The sequence below is a fragment of the Etheostoma spectabile genome, chromosome 20, assembly GCF_008692095.1.
Source record: "Etheostoma spectabile isolate EspeVRDwgs_2016 chromosome 20, UIUC_Espe_1.0, whole genome shotgun sequence".
NCBI lineage: Eukaryota > Metazoa > Chordata > Actinopteri > Perciformes > Percidae > Etheostoma > Etheostoma spectabile.
In genome coordinates this window covers 14,799,395-14,812,424 of record NC_045752.1, presented here as the reverse complement: position 1 = coordinate 14,812,424, position 13,030 = coordinate 14,799,395, and the positions used below count along the sequence as shown (strand labels likewise).

At 37.9% G+C, this 13,030-nt stretch overlaps 1 protein-coding gene across 1 annotated transcript in view; it reads left to right on the top strand.

The window, feature by feature from the left end:
* Positions 1-1,401: 1,401 nt before the first annotated feature.
* Positions 1,402-13,030, top strand: part of tpo (thyroid peroxidase) — a 17,115-nt gene continuing 5,486 nt past the window's right edge. Inside the window, exons 1-8 of the mRNA XM_032500058.1 lie at positions 1,402-1,840; positions 2,579-2,645; positions 2,755-2,915; positions 3,722-3,851; positions 4,797-4,926; positions 5,800-5,988; positions 6,623-7,114; positions 12,654-12,912. Coding sequence (XP_032355949.1) covers positions 1,750-1,840; positions 2,579-2,645; positions 2,755-2,915; positions 3,722-3,851; positions 4,797-4,926; positions 5,800-5,988; positions 6,623-7,114; positions 12,654-12,912 — 1,519 coding nt within the window. The 5' untranslated portion in view covers positions 1,402-1,749. The remainder of the gene's footprint in view (positions 1,841-2,578; positions 2,646-2,754; positions 2,916-3,721; positions 3,852-4,796; positions 4,927-5,799; positions 5,989-6,622; positions 7,115-12,653; positions 12,913-13,030) is intronic.

The following is a 13,030-nucleotide window of genomic DNA, read 5'->3' as shown; positions in this document are numbered from 1 at the left end:
TTTTCTTAATTTGCTTGTGTTTTGTGTATTTGCATGAGTTTTCTTAAGTTGCAGGGCGTTTGCCCCTGTCGGCCACCATGGTTCCTGGATAGGAAGCGCCGGACAGAGCCACAGTGCCGCTGCAAAACTGCCTCAGGAAGAAACTTGTTTTGTTAAAACATGTAGTTAGCAAGATGATAGTCTAGTTAACAAGACGATTGTGATTGGTTTGAAGAAATGCCAATTAACCAGAGAACATTTTTCTCCCATCCCGGAATGCTGTGTGGACTAGCCAGACCCTCCTTTGCAGTTTACAATTTGCAGTGTGTTTCAGCTTTCAGTCACCATCTAGTGATTTTCAACATTATGCTACTTAGAGGTTAAAAAAGAGGCCAGAGAGTTGCTTCGTAGTGCTGGTGTATTATTCTTAAACATCAAGTCTTTGCAAAAAGCAACTGTGGTCAGAAAGAAGCTGTCATCAAAACTGACTTCAGGAAACTTTTAAGGGATATTTGAATAGCAATAACAACACAACAGACCACAGTAGCAGATATTTCTAAAAAGTGGATTCAACACCTACTGACAGTGAAAAACTTCAGAAAGGTAGCATTTATTGCACCTGCATTGTAGGCTATTAAATTACATCATACTGAACAGGGGGTTATATTGTAAATCCTTTATTTAAAAATAATTACATACTCGTACTAGTATTTCAAAATGGTCTGCCTGATGCCACACAAAATATTCAGATATCGTATGCCATAAATTTGTATTCAATGCCATTTGCCTCATTCTCTACAAACTGAGATTAATTTGTTAAAAGTTTTGTCTAAAACAGTTATGCGTTGAACTTAAACCAGGCACCATGACAACAAGAAACCCACCTAAAGTTCCAGCCTGCTGCTGACACACACACACACACACACACAACACACAACACACAACACACACACAGCATCATCAAATTGCATCAGCACAATGTCAAGCATGAATTTCAAGTACACTGCTCAACTATCAATGGGCCGTGACTCTCACAGTTGACTCTGCTGGCGGCATCAGACCCTGGATGCTAACTGAAGTATTTTTGAGGAGAGGACGTTTCCAGGGCAACTTCACTAGTGGGAAACCCTACAGTCTGCATCTAAAACTTTGAAAATAGGCAAGGGAGGATGAAGGCACAGCGAAGGAAGCTGGACCACAAACCCATGAAAAGACTGCAATGAATGCTGCTGCTGCTCTTTTGTTTTATGTCCTCGTAGTAAAGGTTGACAGAAGTGTAGTGAGAAGTCCTAAAAATCCAATAAATAGCTACACTCAAAAGCGTTGTTTTTAGGTGAGTAGTATAGTACATACTGTACAATAGTAGCCCAAAAACTATTCAAGGGCTACAATATTTTTCACTGTAAGTTTGAATTTATTTAATTAGTGGTGGGATTCATTGTTATTTACAACAATGGAATTTTGCGGCCAAATCTATTCGTCTGCTCAGAATTGCCGCTTTTGGTGAATTTGCTGGCCGGACCTGCCAAATATACAAGTGGCTGAGATAATGGACAGAAAAAAAAATTGTTATTCTTTAAACCAGTCAACCAAGGACAAGAGAAACACTAAATCTCTGAGTTACTCTAATGTGGGCTGGTTAACCTAATCTCTGCACAGGGCTCCCTGCTCTCTGTATATAAGGCCAGGTTTACAGTGCACACAGCACTTTAATAAGTCTTAACAGCTCATGTGCAAGTCAACTCTTCTATAGTAAACTGCCCACAAAGGATGGCTTGTTATTTCAATTTAATTTCCTTTGTTATGTTGCTCTGCGTTATTCTCTCAAGGTTTTCAACTGATGAAGCTATTCATATAAACTGTAAGTACATTTTTTTTTTTTTTTTTGCTTGTATTTATTTTCATCTGAAATGTTTGATAGTCTATGATAATAGTGGAAAATTAAGGATTGGAAGAATTGATTGTAATAAAAGTTTTTTCACTCACTTGCATCACAAAAAATTGAATTATTACTAAGTGCTAGGGGGATTTTTATTATTTATATTTTATCAGTCTGGGATATGTCAATGATTAGCAACAACACAGATTTGTATGCATTTTTAATTTTTGAGCATATTTTTGTGTGATTAAAAACTTCCACCTTACAGGACAGAAATGGAAAATAAATGTCATTACCCTTATTAAAACTGCCATAAAATACATTCTATATATTAATACTATTTTACCATTACTATAATACCACTTTTACTGAGTAAAATAAAGATTTTATAATACATATTTAACCCACATCAGTCCTGATCATCACTAGTCATTCATTTTCAGAATTTTAACTTTTTAAATGCCAGTTTGTTTACATATTGCCAGTGGAAACCGGGAAAACAGCATGTAAAAAGGTTTTCCAGTGTTTTTTTTAAATGTAAAATCATAATCTGAAAATACAATATGTTTCTCTAAATTTAAAAGTAAAGTAGAAGCAGTTGTGAATTGTATCAAATTCTCAAGTAAAGTACAAGTACTGTGTGTGTGTGTGTAAATATTTACTTTCCACCACTTTATATAGATGATACTCTCAGATTTTGATGCTGTTCTGTTCTTCTAGCCAGCTCTGTCAGAGAACTGCTTATCTCCTCATATCAAGACGCAGCCTCACTCCACACTAGAAAACGGTAATACATGATCAAATGTGTAATCAGATCTCTGTTTTGACTGAAACAAAACCTGTATAAGAAAGGACAGAATCACTTTTTCCTTGTATCTGTCAATTTCTGTGCCCAGACAAAGCCCATCCTCGTCTTCCACGCATGTGTTTGCTTTCCTTCGACAACCCGACCCTGAGACCCTGGAGATTTCCCAAGCTGCAGAGGTTTTTCAAACAACTCTACAAGTCCTAAAGAACAGAGTGAGGCAGAGGTATAAAAGGGATGTCACGGCAACAGGTAAAATTGCTTTCTTTTTCTCAAATATCAGGATCTCACCTTGAAAGAAACCTTTAGAGGTAGTTAGACATCATAAAGTCAAAACAACTTTAACATAACCGAAATTGGTCCACTTCCTCTTACCGTTATAATAGTCCACCAAAACACTGCATACTTTAACCCTCCTGTTGTCCTTGGGTCAAATTTTAAATTTGGGTTTCTTTTAGCCAAATTGCCCAAAAATTACAATGAATTTGGCTAGAAGTTTATCTAAGAATTGGTTGATACTCCATAAGTACGCCAACCAAGGCGCGGACAGGGGGGATTATGGGCTGCCAATAAAACAAATTAAATGGTTTAAAAAAAAAAAGTATCCTGACTAAACTTTGATGTATACCAGTCTGTGATTTTTCATCAACGACCCTTCCTCTGATTCTAACTAATAGTCAAAATACTTAATAATTTCAAACATTTTGTATGATTTCATGTAAATAAGGTTTGACCATTATTTAAAAAAAAAAAAGTGTAAAACTAATGGTAATAGCTACGAATAAAGGTGGCAAAGAAGTAGTAATGTATAATAATGAATACTTTATGCTTCGTAAACAGGCAAGACAGAAGAGGAAAACAGATGCATGGCCGATGGGAAGGCAATACTAGGGTTAAACTAATCGATCACCAAAGTCCTAATAAAGGAAATTTAAAAAGTCAAAAGAGGGTCATTTTCAATTACTATGTGTGTCCTTTCTGGTTTGATATGTTCAAATGATTACCAAGATGAAATTGTATCACATTTTCCTTGTGTTAACTTTGTATCACAATGCTAGAGTTGCTTTCCTGGGAGGATGTGGAGCTGATTGCAGAGCTTTCTCAATGTCCTCCTCCAACACATCCAGCCATCTGTCTGCAAAGTCATCTCAACAAGTACCGCTCTATATCTGGCCTCTGCAACAACAGGTACATTCTTACCTTAAAGTCAAATAATGACTACATTGTTACTTTAATACATTGTTATGGTAACCGATGTAATGTGAATAAATAAGCATCTGGTAACCACTAATGAAGGAATATCTGAAAGTGAGAGGATGTAAAAGCCAGTTCTCACTATTTCACATCTCTATCCAAAAGCTACGTGGAACATTTTATGCCACATTGAAAAAGCAAAGTCCAATTTGCATTCACTTTAATTTTTATTGAAGCAAAGAAAAACTTCAGTGATACATAAGTTGCACAAAAAAATGTCAGTGAAGGTTGTTTTTTGTGATCAAATATTTTTTATTAATAGAGAATTTTCCTTTCAACAGACAAAAACAACATGACATTTCATGTTGAAATTAACTGCTATGAACTTCCGTAGATCTTATATTCTGCTTCTACCCAGTCTTGTCTCCTTGAAATTACATTACAGTTTAGTCTAGATTATGTTCTTGATCAACATAAGTAGAAAATGTTAATAAATGTATCTGGCAAGTTGTAAAATGTTATTTTGAACTTAGTACAATTTTCACTGACAATGTATCTCATTTGTTTTCCAATAAAAGCTAACAGGTTATGGTTGGGGAAAGTCTTTTTTGTAGTTCTATACAGAATACTCCACAGTGACTTGAAGCACAAGATAAGGCATGTTTATTAAAATTGAACCTAAACCCCATTATTTCCCCAATATTCAAAATCAACCAACATGCTTTTGCTGCTGACACAACACAAGAAATCTGTTCTTACAGTCAATGAACACATTTATGAACCGACTACACCCTGAATAACTATTGAATATTGGTAAAAATGTAGTATTCTAAACTCTTGATGACCATTTGGAGGAAAACAGATGATGTTGCTGTCAGTGAAGGCACACTGTTTTGTATTGCAGCATTTTTGGACACGCTTCATGTTTCTTTTTGTCAGGCAAAATCCTCTCTGGGGAGCAGCCAACACTCCCTTGGTCAGGTGGCTTCCAGCTGAATACGAAGACGGAGGGAGAGAACCCAAGGGTTGGAACCGAGGACGGCTCCATAATGGATTCCAACTTCCCTCGGTAATCTACAAAATGCTGGTCCGATGGACACAAAAGTCTTGCTGAAGAAATTAGAAATGAAGCGAGCTCACCCTGCAAACCCAAATTAATGTAGCTTTCCATTTATTTTTCTAACCTGTTTTACAACAGATAAAGTCCACAGCAATTTAGGAACAGCAGAAGTGTGTGTGAGATGACACAGATTACAGTTACATTTGCATGTTGTGCCCTGTGCTTTAAAATACATTATTTGTTATAGCCGGAAAGGAATTGGTGGATAAACATTTTTTTCGTGAACTGATATTTGCATTGGATTTTAATATTTATGCATGCACTCATTAGAGTGAGGTCTTGTAATGGTGGAACTCCTCAGCATGAATCCAGCATGCAGTTACCGCCATGTACTGTATAGGAGATAAGTGTTTTAGATAATTAATAATGTTTGAACTATCCTAGGTCAACTAAATAATATCTTGGATACTTTATGCATTGCTTATGATTCAGTTTTAATCAGTTGCTAAAGTCCTTAATGTTGGAGAAATTAGGTTTCCCACAATTTGTCAGAGCCCCTTTTTTGAGTTTAGGCCATTTTTCTATTATTATTATTTATAACATAACCTTATGAATTAAAGAATGAATCAGGTCACATAAACAAGAAAGCTATCATCCATCCTAACCCCTGACTGGGACAAAATAGGGCTTCCCCAGAAAATATGTTCATTTCTGCTAATGATGAGATGGGGAAAAAACACTAACTGATAAACAGCAAGTCACCTCAGTGATGGCTGGGGGGGGGGGGGGGGGGGGGGGGGGGGGGGGGGGGTAATGCATTTGCACACTGTAAAAAGTAGTTTTCACCGTCATCCCAAATAACAAATCCTACTGTGTTAACAGCCGTGGGAAGTCAGCAAGAAAATATTGAGGAGCTCCGTTAAACGGCCAGATGGTGTTTATTCTCACATGCTGGTGGATTGGGGCCAGTACATCGACCATGACATAACCTTTACTCTTCAAAGCAAAGGCAGTGCTGGGGTGGACTGTTTTAACACATGTCGAAATGTGCATCCATGCTTTCCCATTGAGGTAAACTAAAAACTCAACACTGTATGGACATTTTGCTTTCCTGCAGGTACAGTACATGTACTGTGTCTTGCTTGCTCTCTGGTAACAATCCCATGTTGAAAGAATTATTTCACATGTTGGGAAGTAGACTTATTTGCTTTTTTGTCAACAGTTAGATGAGAAGTTCAATACCACTCTCAAATGTGTCTGTTGAAAATAAACTGCTTTGCACTTGACCAAGAATATCACAGCACAGTAGGTTGGAGTAGGCAGAACAACGTGACACGTAACCCCGGTAAACCCCATAAAACCAATTGTACACAATCCCTTTTTGTGCAGATTAAACAAACGAGACATAAAGTTTAAATTAGTGAGCTTTAAAGGTGTTGATAGGTGAATATTGTCACCTTTGGACAAAGCCAGGCTAGTTGTTTCCCCCTTTTTCAAATCATTATATTAAGCTAACTGGCTGCTGGCTCCAGTCTCATATTAATGGGATAGACAGTAAAATTGAGCTCGGCAAGAGAGCAAATAACCGTATTTCCCAAAGTGTTAAACTATTCTTTTAAAATCACAAAAACAATACATTTGATTTGATAGAAGTTAAAAATGATTTTGAAGCACCTTGTGATAAATAATTTTGTGTTCTCCACAGACAGGTGATGTTATCACTGGTGCGCAAGGCTGCATGCCTTTTCATCGCTCCAGACCAGCCTGTATAGTCAATTTTGGATCAAGTATTCATCAAGCTCTGCAGCAACAACAGATAAATGCCATCACATCATTCATCGATGCTTCACTTGTGTATGGCGACACTCCAAGGCGGGCCGGCTTCCTCCGTGACCTCTCAAGCCTCAATGGGAAACTTGCTGTCAACGATCAATTCAGAGATCCCAAAGGAAGACCCTACCTTCCATTTGTAGCCTCTTTGCCATCAGCCTGCAATCAGAACCCGCACGGGGAAAGAGTGGATTGTTTCAATGCTGGAGACACTCGCTGTAATGAGGATCTTCCCCTGATCGTTCTGCATACAGTGTGGCTTAGGGAACACAATCGGATTGCAGAGGCACTGAAAAACATTAATGGTCACTGGAACACGGAGACCATTTACCAAGAAACTCGCAAAATTATTGGAGCTCTGCATCAGGTATGTGACTAGTAACTGAAATTGTTTCTGTAAGCACTGAAGCTGCACTAGGCTGACATGCTGACACAATTAGGTCAACAACTAACAGTATACGTAATTATCATTATCTATTCATCTGCTTGATTTTGTTTCTAAAATGTCAAAAATGTGACACAAGTTAACACATTTAAAAGAAAATTAGACATTAGCCTACATTAAAGGGACTGCACTCAAAAGTAAGGACATTAATATAAAAGTAAACAATAATTTGCTATGTAAAGCTATAGAGGAGTAATGGCGTCCTCAGCAGAGAATAAAGTCACACTCCCTCTGTGTGTGTAGTTTCAGAGGCTGTTGCTGTTGAGTTTAGCTGACAAAAGGTGAGTTTGGGCTGGGTACAGAGCACACCGTGAAGTTCAACCGACAAGGGCGCCCCGACGCTTCCCTGCAGGCGCCCATATATAGAGGTTTACTCCTCAATGCAACCGGCCCGCATTTAACTCTGACCTGCGGCCCTTTGCTGCATGTCATTCTCCCTCTCTCACACCTTGAGCCCATTATGGTTTAAATGTGTTTTAACCAATGTTTTTTGTTTGGCATCAGCTAGCTGTTTTCACAGGAAAAGGGCCAACAATTCCCTGTATACCATCTGCTCAACACTAAACAGCCGAGAAACCCAGTTAGCAATTAGCTGGTGAACCAAAACATCCTTATACCAAAACAACATAGGTCAATTTTTCAAAGACTTCCAAAACAATACATACAACCGCTCTGTTTACGGCCACAGGGTGGGGGTTAAATCATGTGACCTTTCTATTTAACGTAACACGCACAGTTTATACTGTACACGTAGTAAAGGTTGTGAAACAGAACTAGTTAAGTGTAGGCAAAAAAATAACTTGGGTAGGGATAGTAAAACTTCAGGTATTGGCTTAAAATAAGTCACTTATTTTATTCCTGTGACAAAATTGTGTTAGTTATCCTTGGCATTTTTTCCTCTTTCTCTGTATATTTTTCTTCTTTTCTTTTGTAAATCAGAAACAACTGCCTCAGTGGTTTCTAACTTGTCTCTGAACATTCTCTTCTTCTTAATGATATATCCATTTGAACCAGAGTGCAGTTAATGTGGCTCTGCTTTGCTCAGTGCAAACCCCAGACGCATTCTGTTTGGATAACATGAGGCTCCTCATAGCAGGGCAGCCATCAGAGCCAAGAGGAGAGGAAGTCCTGATCCATCATATCTCTGTGCAAAGAAAACACTCAAGTGTCATACCAGTTAACACAAAGGATTTCTCTGTCAACATGCTATTGACTCTGTGTGTTTATTTCTTCACGTAGTAGGTAGGTTTTGTTGCTGTTACCTTTTTTGTAGTTAACAGAATTTAGCAGGGATGCATGAGAGGCAGGTTGTGCAGCGATGACTGATTGGACTGACTTTTGAGAAGTTGTATTAGCTGTAGCCTGGGTTCATTATTAAAGGTGAAATAAATGTTGGGTACTGTAAATTCTGCATAAAGTATAAGATAATGAAATGTTTTAATGGGAATGAGTCATTGCTCAGCGGAGGGGACAAGGGGACCCTGGTAGACGGCTCCAAAGTTTCTATAGCATTTCTGAGCGGAGGGATAATAAGTTTGCAATCTGTCAGACTTTGGAGGATGACATTTGACCACAGCAGTGGATTAACAACTGCTTTTTTCAGGTGACTCAGGGACAATGCCAAATGAAAGAGATTTACAGAATTAAAAATAGATGGGTCTAATGTGGAGGGGTTATTTAAATAATTTGTGAGGATGAAGTGTTAAGGGCAGGTAGAGGATTTACATACTGTAGCTATAACCATGGCCAGCTTGGAAAATCCCTGTATTGGAAGTGGAGTAAAATGTGAGGCACTATCTGGTCTGACCAGCCTGCAAACCAGCAGACTGTAACGTTATCGATTTTTTTTTCATAGAAAAAGTCAAAGCTGAGATGAAGACTTTAAGAAAAACAACACAAAAGCTCCCTGTTTTTTTACAGTCACAAATCTTTGTCTTCCCTCTCTACTCAGTGAGGTCAGGGTGAGCTACAGACAGTGCCCCTTGTGGCTAACTGAAAAACTCCAGTCAGTTCCAAATAATGGTAAAACCACCATGGCAGAATACTGTTAATTAAGATGTTGAGAGAAAACTGCTTGTGTGGAATTTAAGCCAGTAATGTTACATGTAAAAGTGATTATTCTGATAAAGTGAATTCCAATGTGCGATGATAAAATGAGCATAACACATAACACATTACAGTCTTGGCTTCAGCCTTATTATTTGATCAAAAGCATTGGATGAGTTTGTTCAGTTAGTTTGATGATTTCTTGATTAGATGCTCAGAACAAGTTAATTTAGAGAAGCAACATAATCTTCTTATTAACTTTTTTTAACCACTAAGTTATGGTAAGGTGATTACATTGTATTTTATGATTAAAATACAGGCATACCAGGCATATTTATGGGCCAAACCTGTGCCCAGAGTATGCAACATTTAATTATTTTTCAAAAATAAACCAGGTGAGTTCAATTATTAGCAGAACAGGATCTCTTTGCAGCTCAACTAATTAAAAAATGTAATTACCTGCCATAACTTGGCATTGTGGTGGTCACCCACTAAGCTAAACCCCCATTCATGAGAATAACACGACTAACTACCAACGATGTTGGGCACCAATCAGAAAGCCATCTCATGTTACACAATAACAGACCCCCCACTACTGTTAATTCATTTAAAATATTAGATGATTAAGAAATAAATGAATGCCTAGTGTGGCTTAGTTGGTTTACTGTATACTATTTTAGAATGAATGTTGAAATATCTGCCTGTAATGAGAAAAGTTTGCTAGTTATCCAATTCCAAAAAAACATCCAACTCTGCAGCCCTTCACAGCTCTGAGCAGATTCCAGCTTATTGTTGTGGTTTGTCGGCCCATATGGTAGAATCCCAACAGCTCTCCCCAAGCCCCCCCCCCGAACCCCCCGCCTCCACCCGTTTAAATCCTCAGGCAGCTGTTCCCAGCAAACAAGTTCACACAGGGCGAATGTAATGTTGAATTCTGTTTGACAAGAAACCGTAAAAGCACTGATTTAATGCATTAAAATATGTGCTATGGCAGTAATTACTTACAGAAACCCCATTCTCCGGCCAAGGGTAATGAATGTTTAAGAAGGAAATTAAAAAAGTTACACCGTTAACAGTGTTTTCTTGCTGGTGCTATGAGGGGGATGCCAATGGATGTGTACCCGTTTAAGGAATTTTCTATTGTGTTTGTCAGACACAACTTCAAACGTTTACTGGATGTCAGTCACCAAACTACTATCTAAAGAATATATTAGTTGAAATAATAAATACAATACACTGAGTACTATTGGATCTTTCCTTCCCTTTTGCTTGTAGTGCAAAACACAAAAAAAACAGTCTAATCTCATTCATCCACATAAAAACAATATTTTTTGTTTGGTCAAAAAAAAAAAAAAAAAAGGTGTTGCACCATCTTGAGGCACAATGATTGTTGAGGAATTTAACACTTAAATAGGTCACTAAGGGAACATTTTAATCCATGAAGGGTTGTTTTGTTCTTCATGCATAAATTACCACCTGAATAGCATCATGGGTACACTTTAGTGTCAGCAAGAAGCTTTCTGTTATTATTTGAAGCATTATTTGGCATGTATAAAAATCAACCTAATCCTTGAGTCAGTCAGAGAGTAAGAAAGGAAAGAAGGCAGGCGGGCAGGTGAAACCTCTTGAAAACAGTAGGGGAATGTGGTACTCTACATGGCTTGCTGAAACCAAATAGAAATGTCAGAAGCCATTTCAATACAGAGTAAAAGCCTATTATTTACAGGAAACCGGATATAAAAATGATCAACTAACAGTATCAGGTTTAATGCTGACATGCATCTCAATCTTGGTCCACAGTAGTCACGGCTGTCTCTTATCCAGTTTGTAGTGTAATGGGACAAATTTGTAGGTTCCATTTAGTTTTTAAGTGGTCAGGACATAGATGAAGGATTGGTTGCACTTTACTTGAAGGTATCTACGTAAGAGTGACATGACACTGTCATGAATGTGTCATAAACAAGTCATAAACGTTTAATGACTGTTATTCGGTTTTGTCATGGCAAGTTATGGTTAGGGTTCATGTGTCATGACTGTAACATGACATTGTCATTTGTTCATAACAGCATCATGTCACTCTTATGTAGATACAAATAAAGTTTAACCAAAGGATTATTGTTTTTTTTTAAAAGCTTTAAAAGTGACAGTTCTAAGTGCCAAAACTGTTATTTTTGGAGTGTTTCAGTCAGTTTCCTAAGAGTGTATACTCCATTAACTACATTACTTATTTCATACTTTTTTATTTCTCCATTTTTAAGACTGTATCTGCCACATACGGGGGATGCAAAGTTGAAGGCGTACAACTCATCTAATATGTGGCAAAGGGGCTAGATAAAGGGCAAAACGCTGATTATCAGCGTATCATGTTTAATGTTTTATTGTAAACATTGATCTGAAAAGGAACTAGTTGTCAGTTAAATGTATTGGCGAAAAACTAAAATATTCCCATTTTAAGCAGCATAAAATAAATATACCCAAGTAAAGTACAAGAACCTAAAATTGTACTTAAGTACAATATTTAAGTAAATGTACTGTGTTACTTTCCACCACTGCATCCATGACTGTTCCCCTTACTATAACTTGTGAAATAAAAAGACTGCTCATCTCAGAAGGACTGACAATGTAGTCTGACTTCTACTCAAATGGGAGCAGGATTATCTCCACAACTGTGGCTTTGGACTGAGTCAGTCTAAGCTGTGTTTTCTTGTCACACTTGACATGTTGTGGTTCGGGTTCAGTTTGTGCAGAATGCTGCTTGCATGTCACTAATACATAATAAGCTCATATTAGAATGCTATATTTTAATTTCTCTTTGCAGGTTTCCAGTTAGGACTGTTTTTAATTGTATCAATCTAAAAGTCTGACCTCAAACCCTTTTCATTCACACTGCTGTATGAGAAATTACCCAGTGTATGCCATATTTCTTGCCTTAACAAGAAGTGTGTGTGTGTGTGTGTGTGTGTGTGTGTGTGTGTGTGTGTGTGTGTGTGTGTGTGTGTGTGTGTGTGTGTTTGTGTGCGCGCGCGCATTAGTGTTAAGATTCAGGTGGTGAACTGGGGTCTTCATAAATAGTGATGAGACGGGATGAAATTCTCTGCGGTGAACTGTAAGGGAACAAATGTGCAATCATTTGTCCAAGCGTGGGATAATACAGCAATACTCCTCTCAATGGAAAACCTATGGGAAATTCTTTTAACCGTAGACCTACACAGCCACAAGATATTGTTAATAATTTACAAGTAGCATATGTTTTAGTAATTTGTTGAATCCCATTCTCATTCAATTGCTTTTGGCTTCATTGCATGTTTGTTACAAACATAATACATAATAATCCTTACATTTAAAAATATCTTTCATGACGATCTGAGAAACATTTGCTTCTTTGTGATTCCCCCCTCTCTTTTCTGATTCCCAGATTATAACCATGCGAGATTATGTTCCAAAAATCATTGGCAAGGAGGCTTTCGAACATTACATTGGCCCCTATGGTGGATATGATCCAACTACGGACCCCTCAGCTGCCAATGTGTTTGCCACCGCTGCATTCAGGTTCGGCCATGCTACCATCTCTCCGATCCTCAGCAGACTTAACGAGAGCTTCCAGGAGCATGAGCGCTTCCCCCACTTGAGATTGGACGACACTTTTTTCAGTCCATGGAGAATAGTCAAAGAAGGTCAGTACACTCTTATGGAGCTGTCAATTGGGATTAATAATGTATCCTACAACCACTTGTAGTGCCCATGTAATGAAAATATTTTTTTCTGGGATTTGGGGTGTTATTTTGTGTCTCT